Genomic DNA, 12709 nt, shown 5'->3' with positions numbered 1-12709 from the left:
GATAAAATGTCCAAAATCACATAAAAATGCCCATCAGATGAACTAAACATGTCATATCCTAAAGAGCAAAACGGGTGGTGATATTCCAAGTGTAAGTGCAATTTCCACGCATTGTACAATAGCGCCAACCATATCGACTTTACGTAGAAGAGAATATAAAACAAATCGGCCTTGATGTTGACAGACAAACGTCAAAGAGCTGTCGAGGTTAAATCAAGGCAATATTTCAAATCTATCAGTTGCAAGGCTTATACATCCCTGAAAGAATTGGGAACGGGCTTTCGCCCACTTTGTAGCAAGGTCGGGGGCCTGCCCGAGTCTTGTACTGTTTCGTGCGGAGCGGGACTTGATGTGAATGGCGGAGGTGGTGACGAAGGAATGGAAGGAGAAGTATTCCAAGCCGGTTCGGCGTTGAACGAAGGAGGCATTGCCCTGTAAGTGGGCTCAGAACCAGGTGGAGGCATTGCCTGGTATGCGGGCTCGTGGCTGGGAGGCATCGCATGGTAAGCCGCCTCATGGCTAGGGGGAGACATCGCCCTGTACACCGGTTCTTGAGTGGGAGGAGACATTGTCCTGTAGGCTGGGTTTGCGTTTGCCGGTGTCAATGCTCTGTAGGGAGGGGCTACATTCGCAGGCGACATCGTCCTGTTGATAGGTGATTGGTTGATGGCGGGAGATGGTTGCCGATAAGGTATCGGACGGGCGCCATCCGTGGATAGTGCCATCCCAGGTGTCTGAGTGATGGCTGGAGATGGGTGACGATACGGTGCCGGGCCGGCCTCGGCAGACGGTGAGACTGCGGTGCCAATTGGCATATAATGTGGTTGGGATCCATAGGCCTGAGAATAATCGCCATAAGGTTGTTCATATGGCGAGATAGGAGACGGCCCGCCGGGTGAACGGGCGTGATACGCGCTCTGGTCATCAGGGTAAAAGCTGGAAGAAGTGACAGCTGTGCCTGTCCTGACAGGCGGTGGCCCCATGTAACCGGCTCCGTTCGGTCGAGGTGCGGATGGCATCCGACGCGGTCTTTGGTTGGCGAGGTTCAACGGTTCCATCTCCATTGCATCCTGGTGATGATCAGTGTCGTCGACCCTCTTCGTTACGGCACTATCCCACGTGGGCATCGCGGGCAACGCATCTTCATTGCCCTTGGAGACTGCAGGGCTCGGGGGTGTGTCAAACCGTGCGACCTGCGCTCCACGATAGGTAGGCAGAGATGGGGGTGCGGGTGGCTGATAAGGATTGTTTTCCGGCATCGGTGGAGGTTGATTGTAAGGGTCATCCAAGTATTTTGGCTCCTTCTTTCGGCGGGGAGACGGACAGCAGCATGAACAGCATCCACAGCATTTGCAACATTGGATGCCGCAACACAGGCAATTGATAATGCACGCCAGAATGGAGATAACAATGAGCGCACCAACAATGATCGCAACGATGACGGGCCATCTGTAGCGTCCGGGTCAGATATGGAATTACTAGAAGGAAACAATAGAGCAACGTACTTGCAATACGATTTGGCCATACAATTATCCCAACTCGATAATGTTTCCGGAGCGGACTTGAGATCGCTCACAAAGTCGCGCGGCCATATCGGGAATGGCGTTGTATCCACCGGACTCATTTTGGCGGAATATGAATCCTGAGATTGGGTTATCTGACCCCACACGGTCAATATTACGGGCTATATGTGACGGTTCTTTCTCCAGATATCACTTTAGTAAGGCACAAGTACACCGTATGCGACACACACTGGAGCGTAAAACATGTGCTGCTGCGCAACGAAACGGAACCCAGCGTAGGAATGTGAGGTTTAGATGGTCACGGTCGCAAGAGCCACAGATCAACAACTGCCCACGGGACTCGGGTTTTGGTTTGTTTCGCAGGATGCGATTCCCTCTTGCATCAGCGATCAAAATTAAATGAGTGGTCCGGTTTGCGACGTCGGTAGAGTGTTGAAAGAGTGCAGTTTTTAATCTTGGGAACCCGGATTTCGAGGTACGGGATACTGATGTTTCTTAGAGGGAGAGAAAAGTCGCGGTACAACGAAAAAAGGAATGATCGGAAGAATCAATATTTTAAAGAGAGTGCCTGGTAGTTGGCGATATCAATGCACCGCCTCCAGGAGGTTTGCCGCAAACAGTAGAGGGAGGGAGAGACTAGGTTACAATATTTCGGATGGAAAGATACGTGGGCGGAGAAGGAAAGACGAAGTTCAGTCGCGAGAACAAGGGTTGAGAGGGCGGAAGGAAGGGAAGGGAAGGGAAGAAAAAAAGTTGAACAAGGGGAGAAAGAAAGAACAATTATTTTTTTTTCCCACAGGGATCAGCGCATGAAAGAGAACCAAAACGCTCATCACAATTGCCTGAGATGGAGAAGAGGTTCGGTGGGTAGCCGATCCATTAAAAAGTAATCTCGGTGGTTGAAGTAACTTAACTCGCAGATACGGGAAGTATTAATACAATTTACTACTAGTACAGCTACTCCTCACATTGTAATCTGAAACTGCTCTGCCTTCGTTTCCCCTCTCGCCCTCATGGCTGTGATCGACTCCTTCTCTTCAACAATCATTGGCAGTCGCCGTGTCCACTTTGCTCGTCTAAATGGTACGCCAGTACGAATAAGTTGCCGAGTATGGCATTCTTGACCTTTGTATGGAAACCTATACGGGAGGGAGCAGATATTCGTGGATCAATGCGATATAGTCGTTAAAATGTCGTTGAATGAGGTTAAATTACTTTATTGGAAAAATATTTCAGTGCCCCATACTTTTCTCATGCACAGTGAGCGAGTTCGGCCCCAGACCAAAGAAGCCAAAGAATTCTGCGCTCCTTTACGGGCCAATGGTTCTGCACCAAATTAGTTCGTCTTTTTTTTTAGCGTCTCCGCGTCCAGTGCCATTACGAGTTGCGACAGCACACTCCAGACAGGAAAATGGGAGTAGTAGCGAAACAATGGTTATCTTCATGTCTACTGAGAGTCATACTAAAGTCCACCGCCAACGCCTCGCTAGCTCTTCAGAAGGCTTTAAAATGTAAAAAACGAGCCAGATTCGCAAAGGAAATGCCTGCACCTTGTACTGCAAGCCTTAACTTTGGAGTAATTAGAATCGTAATTGCCCGGATGGTCATTATAATAATAAACAAAGAGATATCGAGGTATGATAATAAACACAAAGGAGCTCATAGACCCATGAAAAAATGCTCTCGGCTACATCCTCCTTGCTGGATATTGACAAAGAAGCAGGGGTGCAGGAGATTCAAAAAAAGACGACACCAACGCCTGCGATAACAGAATCCGAATCATGCGATCATTTCGAGTTTGGGATTAAGATCTCGTTCAACAGCTAACAGTCTGGAGAAACGTTTATACTTTCCTGCCATTTGGTGGAGGGCCCGGTGGTGGCTGGTAGGCCCGATCGGGTCCGTTGTGATACGCATTCGGCGGCGACTGCAACTCAATGCCCGTTTGCTGTCCTCCAAAGTAGCCATATGTTTGCGGTTGGGGAGTATACTGAGGTGGTGGCTGTTGCTGATAATGAGGGTCGGCATAGTAAGGATGTTGTTGATGTTGTTGTCCGTAGGGAGGCGGGCCAGCAAGCCATGCCGTGCCCGGATGAGGTTGAAGGCCGCGAGTGCGACGGCGGCGAGCGTTATGGCATCTAGCAGGACGTTAGCTTCAGGTAACTGGCTCGGGTTGAGGTCCTCCGCCAAGGGCGGGAGTGAGGAACGTACGCAAAAAGAAAGAATATGATAAAAGCACAACCAACAATGACGGCAAACGCTACCCAACGACCCCAGTCATACCAGCTACTTGGTCTGCAAACCCAATCGCCCCAGCTATTATACCCACTACAAGGACACGGTTAGCTTTGTTTCATTCCATTGACCACATTACCGTCATGAATATTGGGGCTATATAACTCACCACTCTCGGCGGGCGTGGATGACACCCATCGTGGCTGAAAGGCCTCTTTATCCGAGGCCGGGCGGAGAATGACGTCGATCGCAGAGATGAGAGCTGGTGCTGAAATATCAGCAGAGTAAAAGGGTAATGACAAGCTCAGCGATCTTCCTGGAATGAGAAGACAAAATTCGAAGAGCTTTTCGAACCGAACGAAAGAATTCAACCAGGACCAATGTAAGGGGAGAAAAGAAAGTGAAGTTCTTGTACGTCTGAAGGCAGCAACGAAACCGCAGCAGGAATGGCGCGGGTAAATTATGGAGACAATGAAGGGACTTGGTCCTTACTCGGAGTGTGGCTGGTGCTTGGCGGCCTTACGTTGGCCGGTCTGTTTTATTTCTTGGGTTACTTTCCCGGTGGGTAACCGTAGGATTTGGTAAGGATGTGCAATAGGGCTGGAAATCAAAGAACAGGGGGGCAAATTAATTAATCATAATAATGATGACACAAAAAGAAAAGGGAGTTCTTCAACACCTGGTGGAGTAATCCTAGAATTCCTCGTAAATAGGGCGTTTTATACGGAAAACAGTCAAATGTATATCCTCTCACGATTCCCTCTCTTGAAGTATTTCACCGCCTAACTAGGGGTTATTCCGAGTGGCCAGCGAAGGACGGCCGATATTATAGCTCGCCTCGGTACGGAGTACTGGCCATATAATCATCGTCTAAGCCACCAAACACCTGACTTGATTGTTCTCCTCCCGCGTGAAACCTAAGAAGATCAATGGTTTATGATTTGCTGTCTGGCTTTGCCCGGTTACTCGGATGAGTTCAGTTTCCGTTCCTTCATAACCATAACCCTCAGCATGCTCTAGTCTCGTGATCAACTGTGCACAGTATTTGATACTAGTCGTACGGAGTAGACTCCAGGCATTTCGAGAATTTTAAATGCATGGTGAGCACGACATCTCTTACTTATTGGTAAGTATCGCGCAGCTTTAACACTGGTGTGGTCCCAGTGAAATGTGCGATACTCCTCTGTAGGACTGTCATTTATCGAAAAGCGAAATACTATTGGGCTACTGGGTTATGGGCAACCTGACTACTGACTAACGATGCATCTTGAGAAGGAGATTGATCAGCCCAGTGAAGGGGTTTTTTTGGCTGTCGGCAACACCTGCGTTATGTTTGATGATTTCCGACAACTCATAGTTTCACACAGGTATATGTAGGTATCTAATACCACAATTAAAAAAAAATGCGACATCTATATCAACTAATTTCCTAATAATATGGGCTGGGAACCAAGACCGATTTTATATATTCTAGCTCATGTAAGATTGCAACGAAGGGTGGTTCGCTGCAGGATCAAAAACGCCTGCCAAGATATATTAGGAGACAATTCGCAACTCAAGCATTTCTGTGTACTTCTAGACTCTGCTCATGTTCTGGCTCACAAAAAAAGTACAATATGGTAAGAGATCATTGCCTATCTCAACTAAATTAAAGTCTCCATGGATAGGTCACAGGTTTGCGACAGATGATGAAAGAGAAAGAAAATTTTATTCCTTTACAGGTCTGGACATGTAACCTGTACTTGGTCTAGGTCACTCCACCATAGTAAATGACTACCACGATCACCAGGCCATCAAGCAACCTTAGCCGATCAGCAGGGATATGAAGTACACAATGATTTGCTCATGACTGGGTGGTCTATGAATAGGATCCCAGAAGCCCTTGAACTTTGGCAGGTGTTGTTGGCGGGGTTGGATTTGCTGGTTCGCATGGAGGGCTTGATTAGTTCCCGTCTTCGCATCTGCAATGCCAACGCATCAGTTGGTCTGTGTGCTCTGCTCCAACACGATCCTCATAAATAAGACTGGCGCCAGTGTCTCTCTTGCCCCCCTTTCGCTCCCTCTTCCAAAGCTACTTGGTCTTGTCCTTGACTTTTGTAATTCAACTCGAATTGTGGATTTGCCCTCGGGTTTACTACATTCTATATCTCAGAATAGCCCCGGATCAATGCTCATATCTCCAGCTCACGTGTCTTCCATCTCAGACGTCATATAATCCAAAAGCCACTCACGATGAGATCGGGCATCATTGTCCCCATAATATAAGCCCACTAAAAATTACATAGAAAACATGGGTCATCATGCAACGAATGAAATTAACAAACAGTGAAAGAGAAGCTGAATGAGCGCACGTGCTGAAGCCAAGAGGCAACAAAAAGCGAACAAGACAAAGAAATCCAGAAATCAACTTCAATGACGCTAAAGTTTAATGTGCCTGGTTCACATCGTCAACATCATTACATCGGAGGCTGCAATCCAAGAGGTTGAAAGAGTCTACAAAAGTTTTAGGCCCGCGGCCTGGAAAGGAAGGATGAAGCAGGTGCTGTTTCCCACGGCATTCATCGACTGGCTTTGGCAATTAACCAGTGCAGAACCGCATCAAGGTTCGTCTCTTCTTTGGCACTGATTCCATAGCAGCTCACTTCGCGATGGGTAATGGATTTTAGATCCATCGCATCAATTAGTTCATCGACGGACAGCTTATTCGGAAGGTCGGACTTATTCCCGAGGACCAATAGCGGAATACCTTCAAGAGTGGGCTTGTCCATCAGCTCGTGCAGCTCATCTGTGGCGACCGGAAGTGCCGCACGGTCTGCTGCATCAACGATGTACCTGGTCCGAATGTCAGGATAGCCACAGCAGCAGTGGGTCCTGTTCCAGAGCGGATGAAGAGGTGGACTTACACTATCGCATTTACACCGCGGCAATATCTCTCCCACATTGGTCGGAATCGCGGTTGGCCTCCCAAATCCCAGCTAGATGAGCGTTAGCACCACGATGGGGGATCATAGCTGACAAGCGCTGATACACTGACCATTTCAAGGTCACATGGCCTTTCTGAACCCGCTTCGTGTTGAAGCCAATGGTGGGGATGGAACTGTGGGGAGGGTTAGCAAGAGATATGACAACCCTTACGGCTAGGCTAAGCCTACGCGCTGACTTACTCTACAGTGAACTCGCCTCCCTACAGGGTTCGTTAGGTCACGTTAGCGATGGTGGTCGAAATACTAGTTTCGGTCGGTCCAGATGAACGGAGGCATACCGCAAGCACCCGCAAAAGCGACGATTTTCCTGCATTTTGAAGCCCGATCATGGTGACATCCATCTCCGTCGCCCTGCAATTTCGATATACAAAGTACCGCACTTAGCAAGCCGAACCTTTTTTTGTTTTTGCGGGGACGGGCCGGGGAACTATTTCCGGGAGAACCGCAAAAAGCGAGGATTTATTGGAACAGCGGCCCACTTACCAGAACATCCTCAGGAGCCAGTCATAAATCGTCCGAAAGATACCCGCCATGTTTGCGATAAAAAAAAAAGAAAAAGCAAAGAGACCCCAACTGTTGGTACAAGAGAAATCAACCAAATGGGAATGAAGGGCAAAGAAGTGACAGGACGGCCAAGAACGGTTGAGAGAAAGGGAAAACCAACAAAATGGTCGATTGTTCTATCGCGAAGTGGCGATGGTGGGTGAAGATATTGAGACTTAGGATAAGAGTTTTGTAAGGTTAAGAGTGGGGATGGTGGGCTTGTTGAAAGGACTCGAATCCTGCGACACCGGCGGACCACGAGACAATGAATGTAATCAAATAAGACGTGAGGAAGAAAAGTAAGCCTAGTAGTAGTAAAATTGGGGATTTGGGGGAAGCAGGGAACAAGATGGCGGAAAAAGCGACGTGAGGTCTGGAAGAGGAACGACACCGAATCAAGTCGAGCTGAACTTGATTGAAGGGGGCGGCAGAGAGACTCCCCAGACCAAAAGCGTTGCGGAGAGAGCGGCAATCTTTTTTTCAATTTCAGTTTCAGGCGCGGTTCCTTCTGATGAAGGCAATAGGGAATGGTATTTCTTTCTTTTTGCTCACTGCTTTGCGGTGAAACTGAAGTGCTCCGATCTATGTGCACGCATGACCGCTCGTTCTGCGCCGCTTTGGAGGGGAGCGCTTAGTGGCCCCTGTCACTCATTTCCGTCAGTCTGGACGAGGTCAAAGTCCCTACAGGAGTTAGTTCCAAAGCCAGTGGTTCTGTCGCACGGAAGAGGTTCTTGAAATTGCTCTGAAAAATGACAGCAATAGCGACCCAATCAGTGAATGCAGAACCGGTTTTGATTTGTAATTCCTGTTCGAAAGTGAATGCACACGGTCTTATCTGGAGACAGGGGAGCAAGAAAGCAATGAACTACATCAAGAAACGTCAACGACTGTAGGTATCTATCAGCTTGTTTGCCTTGTTGCCTAAGGCGGCGTCCCGTCCCGCACATTGGTCCCGTGATGCAAGCCTTGCATAACGTGCTACTGCTTTGCGGCCTCAGGCAGAAGAGCATAGCTCATCATCACCATCTATCAGCACGTGATGATATCTGTCCGTCGGTTCCACCTCGAAAAATTTCCCCGTCGCAGCGACAGGAAGGCTTCATTCAGACCAGCGCTCGTACTCCCATTGCGAGTCTCATTCCCTCTTGGTCACTTTTCTTCCCTCGCTTTTGATATTCGCGGCAGGAGGGGATGAGATCTTGAGGCACACCAGTCACACCGAATTATATTGACTGGAACCTCGGCTTGTCTAGACTGAAGTGTACAATTGAAACTTTTTTTCACCTCCGCTCTGGGAAGAAAAACGTTTTCTTCGATCAAAGCCATTTCAATTCACCATGGCTCCTGCTAAGACAGACACCAATTGGTCTGTCAATTATGATGTGCTCAGACGGGAGCATCTTTTCAAGAACCCTCCCAAGGATCGTACAGCTTATCCTGCACTAGCAGCCTCCATCAAGCCGCACGTTGATTCCTTCAATGCGCTCTTCGAGGACAGCAAGATTTTGCAGGCAGGATTGAAAGATATCGGTACCAAGACATTCATAGACGGCGAAGCAGAAACTCCTGAGCAGAAGAAGGCCAGACAGGCAGAGGGTCGAAAAGCACCAAAGCGGAACAAACTCCATGTTCGCATTAAAGAAGTTTTCCTCGAGAAGCCTGCCATCCCCCCGACGAACAAGTTCACCACTCGTAACCGCAATATTTACCCATCTGAATGTAGAGAGAGGCATGCGACATACCGTGGCAAGCTGCGCGCTAGGATCGAATATCGGGTGAACAATGGAGACTGGATGGAGGCCGTCAGAGAATTGGGCCAGGTCCCTATTATGATGAGGGTGAGTAGCTGTAGTGGATCTATACTGGAGGCTCTCCTAATTTTGGCTTGGCTAACGCGAGTGTGGCATAGACGAATCGATGCCATCTGGAGAAGGCAACTCCCGCGGAACTTGTTGAGCACAAGGAAGAGTCAGAGGAACTGGGCGGCTATTTCATCGTAAACGGAAACGAGAAGTTGATCCGAATGTTGATTGTCGGAAAGAGGAATTTCCCCATGGCCATTGTTCGTGGTTCCTTCGTTAAGCGTGGCCACACGTATACGAAATTCGGTGTTCAGATCCGATCCGTTCGTCCTGATCAGACGTCCCAGACCAATGTCCTACATTATCTGAGTGACGGTAATGTTACTTTCCGTTTCTCATGGCGCAAGAATGAGTACCTTGTCCCGGTGATGATGATTCTTAAGGCGCTGGTGGAGACGAATGATCGCGAAATTTTCGAAGGACTAGTTGGCAGTGCCTCTTCCGAGGGAATCAACAATACATTTGTTACGGATCGTGTGGAACTTTTGCTGCGGACATACAAAGGATACAACCTGCATAGTCGCTCAGCCTGCCGAGCTTACCTGGGAGAGAAATTCAAGCCCGTCCTCGGTGTTCCAATGGATATGTCTAATGAGGAAGCTGGCACTGAGTTTCTTCGTAAGGTTGTATTGCCACACCTTGGTAATCAGAACGTTACCGAAACTCAGGACTACGACAAGTTCAAGTTGATCATGTTCATGATTCGCAAACTTTACGCTCTCGTCGCCGGTGACTGTGCCCCTGACAACCCTGATGCTGTCTCTAACCAAGAAATCCTGCTTGGCGGTTTCCTCTACGGTATGATCCTAAAGGAGAGGTTGGAGGAGTGGGTCAGGTCTTTTGGCCCTATCCTGAGAGACTGGAGCATGCGCAACCACGGCGCGAAGTTCACTGATCCTTCATTCGAGAGGGACTTCTTGAGCAAGGTCGTGAAGCGGTCAAATGAGAATATTGGTGGTGCGCTGGAGTATTTCCTGTCGACTGGTAACCTCGTTAGTCCCACGGGTCTCGATTTGCAGCAGACGTCCGGTTATACTGTCATGGCTGAGAAAATTAACTTCTACCGATTCATCAGTCATTTCCGAATGATTCACAGAGGTAGTTTCTTCGCACAATTGAAAACCACCACTGTTCGAAAGCTCCTTCCTGAAAGTTGGGGTTTCTTGTGCCCTGTTCACACACCTGATGGATCTCCTTGTGGTCTACTTAACCATCTTGCACACAAGTGCTTGATTTCCACCAGTGATATCGATGTTTCTCACCTCCCAAGGCTCTTGGTTCAGCTCGGTGTGCGCTCGGAGTCCTCTGTCTCATTGGAGGAGAGCGTAACGGTTCAGTTGGATGGCAGAATCGTTGGTTTCTGCTCACCGAAACAGGCTCGCATGATCGCTGATACCCTGAGACACTGGAAGGTTGAGGGCAGCCACAATGTCCCTCGAGAGCTGGAGATTGGATATGTCCCTAACTCTAACGGTGGTCAATATCCCGGTATTTACATGTTCTCGCAAGCAGCTAGGATGTACAGAGAGGTTAAGTACTTGCCTCTCGATAAGCTTGACTACGTGGGACCGTTCGAGCAGCCCTTCATGGAAATTGCCTGTTTACCATCGGACCTTGTCGCGGGTATTTCGACGCACATTGAGTTTACACCGACAAACATCCTCTCAATTGTGGCTAACATGACTCCTTTCTCCGATTATAACCAGTCGCCTCGTAACATGTACCAGTGTCAAATGAGCAAGCAGACAATGGGAACGCCCGGAACAGCCATCGATTACCGTACAGACAACAAGCTTTACCGACTGCAAACGGGACAGACACCAATTGTGCGCCCCCCTCTTTACAATGCTTATGGTTTGGATAACTTCCCGAACGGCACGAACGCGGTTGTTGCTATTATTTCATATACGGGTTATGACATGGACGACGCTATGATTATCAACAAATCTTCACACGAACGTGGATTCGGTCACGGTACAATCTACAAGACGAAGGTCCATTCCCTCGATGAGAAAGAGTCGCGAAGGAACAAATCTAGACGTGAAATTACTAAGTTGTTCGGCTTTGCTCCAGGGGGTGAAATTAGGGCTGAGTGGCGTAACACCATCGACGAAGATGGTCTTCCTCACATTGGCGCTAGGGTCAAGGAGGGAAGTCTCGTCGCTGCATACCACAACGTGCGTTATGATGCAGCCTCGGACTCTTATGTGAATGTCGATGGCATCACCCATTTTGTCAAGTACAAGGACGCCGAAGAAGGATACATCGACAGCATCCGTATCATGGGTGCCGAGACCGGTATCGAACCGTGCCAATCCCTCAGCGTCAAGTACCGTATCCCCAGAAAGCCTGTCATTGGTGATAAGTTCTCCTCTCGTCACGGACAGAAAGGTGTCTGCTCCCAACTCTGGCCGGCAGTCGACATGCCCTTCTCCGAGAGTGGCATCCAACCTGACCTTATCATTAACCCTCACGCTTTCCCCTCTCGTAAGTCTTCATCCTTTGATTATATCACCTATAAGATTCCTCGACTGACCAATGGAAACAGGTATGACAATCGCCCAGATGATCGAATCAATGGCTGGCAAGGCCGGTGCTCTTCACGGCCATCCCCAGGACTCGACACCCTTCCAATTCTCCGAGGAGAACACCGCCGCCGATTACTTCGGCCACCAACTCCGCAAGGCAGGCTACAACTACTACGGCAACGAACCACTCTACAGTGGTATCACCGGTAAAGAGTTCGCCGCCGATATCTTCATCGGTGTCGTCCACTACCAGCGTCTCCGTCACATGGTTAACGACAAGTTCCAAGTCCGTACCACCGGTCCCGTGAACTCGCTGACCGGCCAACCCGTCAAGGGTCGTGCCAAGGGAGGTGGTATCCGTGTCGGTGAGATGGAACGTGACTCCCTCATTGCCCACGGTGCCGCCTTCATCCTCCAAGACCGTCTCATGAACTGCTCCGATACTCAGCGTGCCTGGCTCTGCCGCGACTGTGGCTCTTTCCTCTCGACACAGGTCGCCCTCGCCGGTGGCTCTGGAAAGGCCCGCAACCAGGGCGCAGCCGCCGCAGCCGCAAAGGCTGCTTCTAGCCAGCTTACTCAGGCCAGCGGCTCCTCCGGCATCGTGCGCTGCAGACGCTGCGCCCGTGAAGCTGTCTTTGATGACTCCCGTGCCATCACCTGGGAAGACGGTGACGGCCGGCGCTACGTCGGCGGTGATAACGTCACTGTCGTTGCTGTTCCGGGTGTGCTCCGGTACCTGGATGTTGAGCTTGCTGCCATGGGTATCAGGATGAAGTTCAAGGTGGACAACTAATCGCCCCGCTCAACATGAGAGATGTTTATTATATCCTGCATCTCAAGGGCAAAGTAAGAAAAGCAAAGAACGACATGAAAGAACCTGACAAGATTTTACGTTGGCTCGGGAAAAAAGCTTGTATAGATGGGGAGTATTTAGCAATATTTTGGTTCCTGGATGTGTCCATGTATGTACTTATCTATCTGGGATGAGATTTTTGTTTAGTATATCATAGCATTATAGTATTGTTTTCTTTTCA

At 49.1% G+C, this 12709-nt stretch overlaps 4 protein-coding genes across 4 annotated transcripts; 1 reads left to right on the top strand and 3 right to left on the bottom strand.

Annotated features, from left to right (window-relative positions):
• Nucleotides 1–248: 248 nt before the first annotated feature.
• Nucleotides 249–1624, bottom strand: AO090003000099 (uncharacterized protein; the record flags this gene model as incomplete). Its single annotated transcript, XM_023234733.1, has 2 exons — nt 249–1235; nt 1325–1624. 2 exons carry the CDS (start codon nt 1622–1624, stop codon nt 249–251), a joined length of 1287 nt encoding a protein of 428 aa, XP_023089828.1.
• Nucleotides 1625–3366: 1742 nt separating this feature from the next.
• Nucleotides 3367–3956, bottom strand: AO090003000098 (resistance to Congo red protein; the record flags this gene model as incomplete). The annotated part of the gene is made up of 3 exons (XM_001819279.3): nt 3367–3661; nt 3735–3851; nt 3928–3956. The coding sequence occupies 3 exons, from the start codon at nt 3954–3956 to the stop codon at nt 3367–3369; spliced, it is 441 nt and encodes a 146-aa protein (XP_001819331.1).
• Nucleotides 3957–6316: 2360 nt separating this feature from the next.
• Nucleotides 6317–7275, bottom strand: AO090003000097 (ADP-ribosylation factor-like protein; the record flags this gene model as incomplete). Its single annotated transcript, XM_023234732.1, has 5 exons — nt 6317–6590; nt 6662–6733; nt 6793–6895; nt 7021–7169; nt 7226–7275. 5 exons carry the CDS (start codon nt 7273–7275, stop codon nt 6317–6319), a joined length of 648 nt encoding a protein of 215 aa, XP_023089827.1.
• Nucleotides 7276–8622: 1347 nt separating this feature from the next.
• On the top strand, nt 8623–12468 carry AO090003000096 (DNA-directed RNA polymerase I core subunit RPA135; the record flags this gene model as incomplete). Its single annotated transcript, XM_001819277.3, has 3 exons — nt 8623–9123; nt 9195–11634; nt 11696–12468. 3 exons carry the CDS (start codon nt 8623–8625, stop codon nt 12466–12468), a joined length of 3714 nt encoding a protein of 1237 aa, XP_001819329.1.
• Between the last annotated feature and the right edge of the window lie 241 nt (nt 12469–12709).

The sequence above is a fragment of the Aspergillus oryzae genome, chromosome 2 (assembly GCF_000184455.2).
Source record: "Aspergillus oryzae RIB40 DNA, chromosome 2".
Classification (NCBI taxonomy): Eukaryota; Fungi; Ascomycota; class Eurotiomycetes; order Eurotiales; family Aspergillaceae; genus Aspergillus; species Aspergillus oryzae.
Note: the sequence above shows the minus strand (reverse complement) of the source record. Positions and strands in the feature narration are given on the sequence as shown.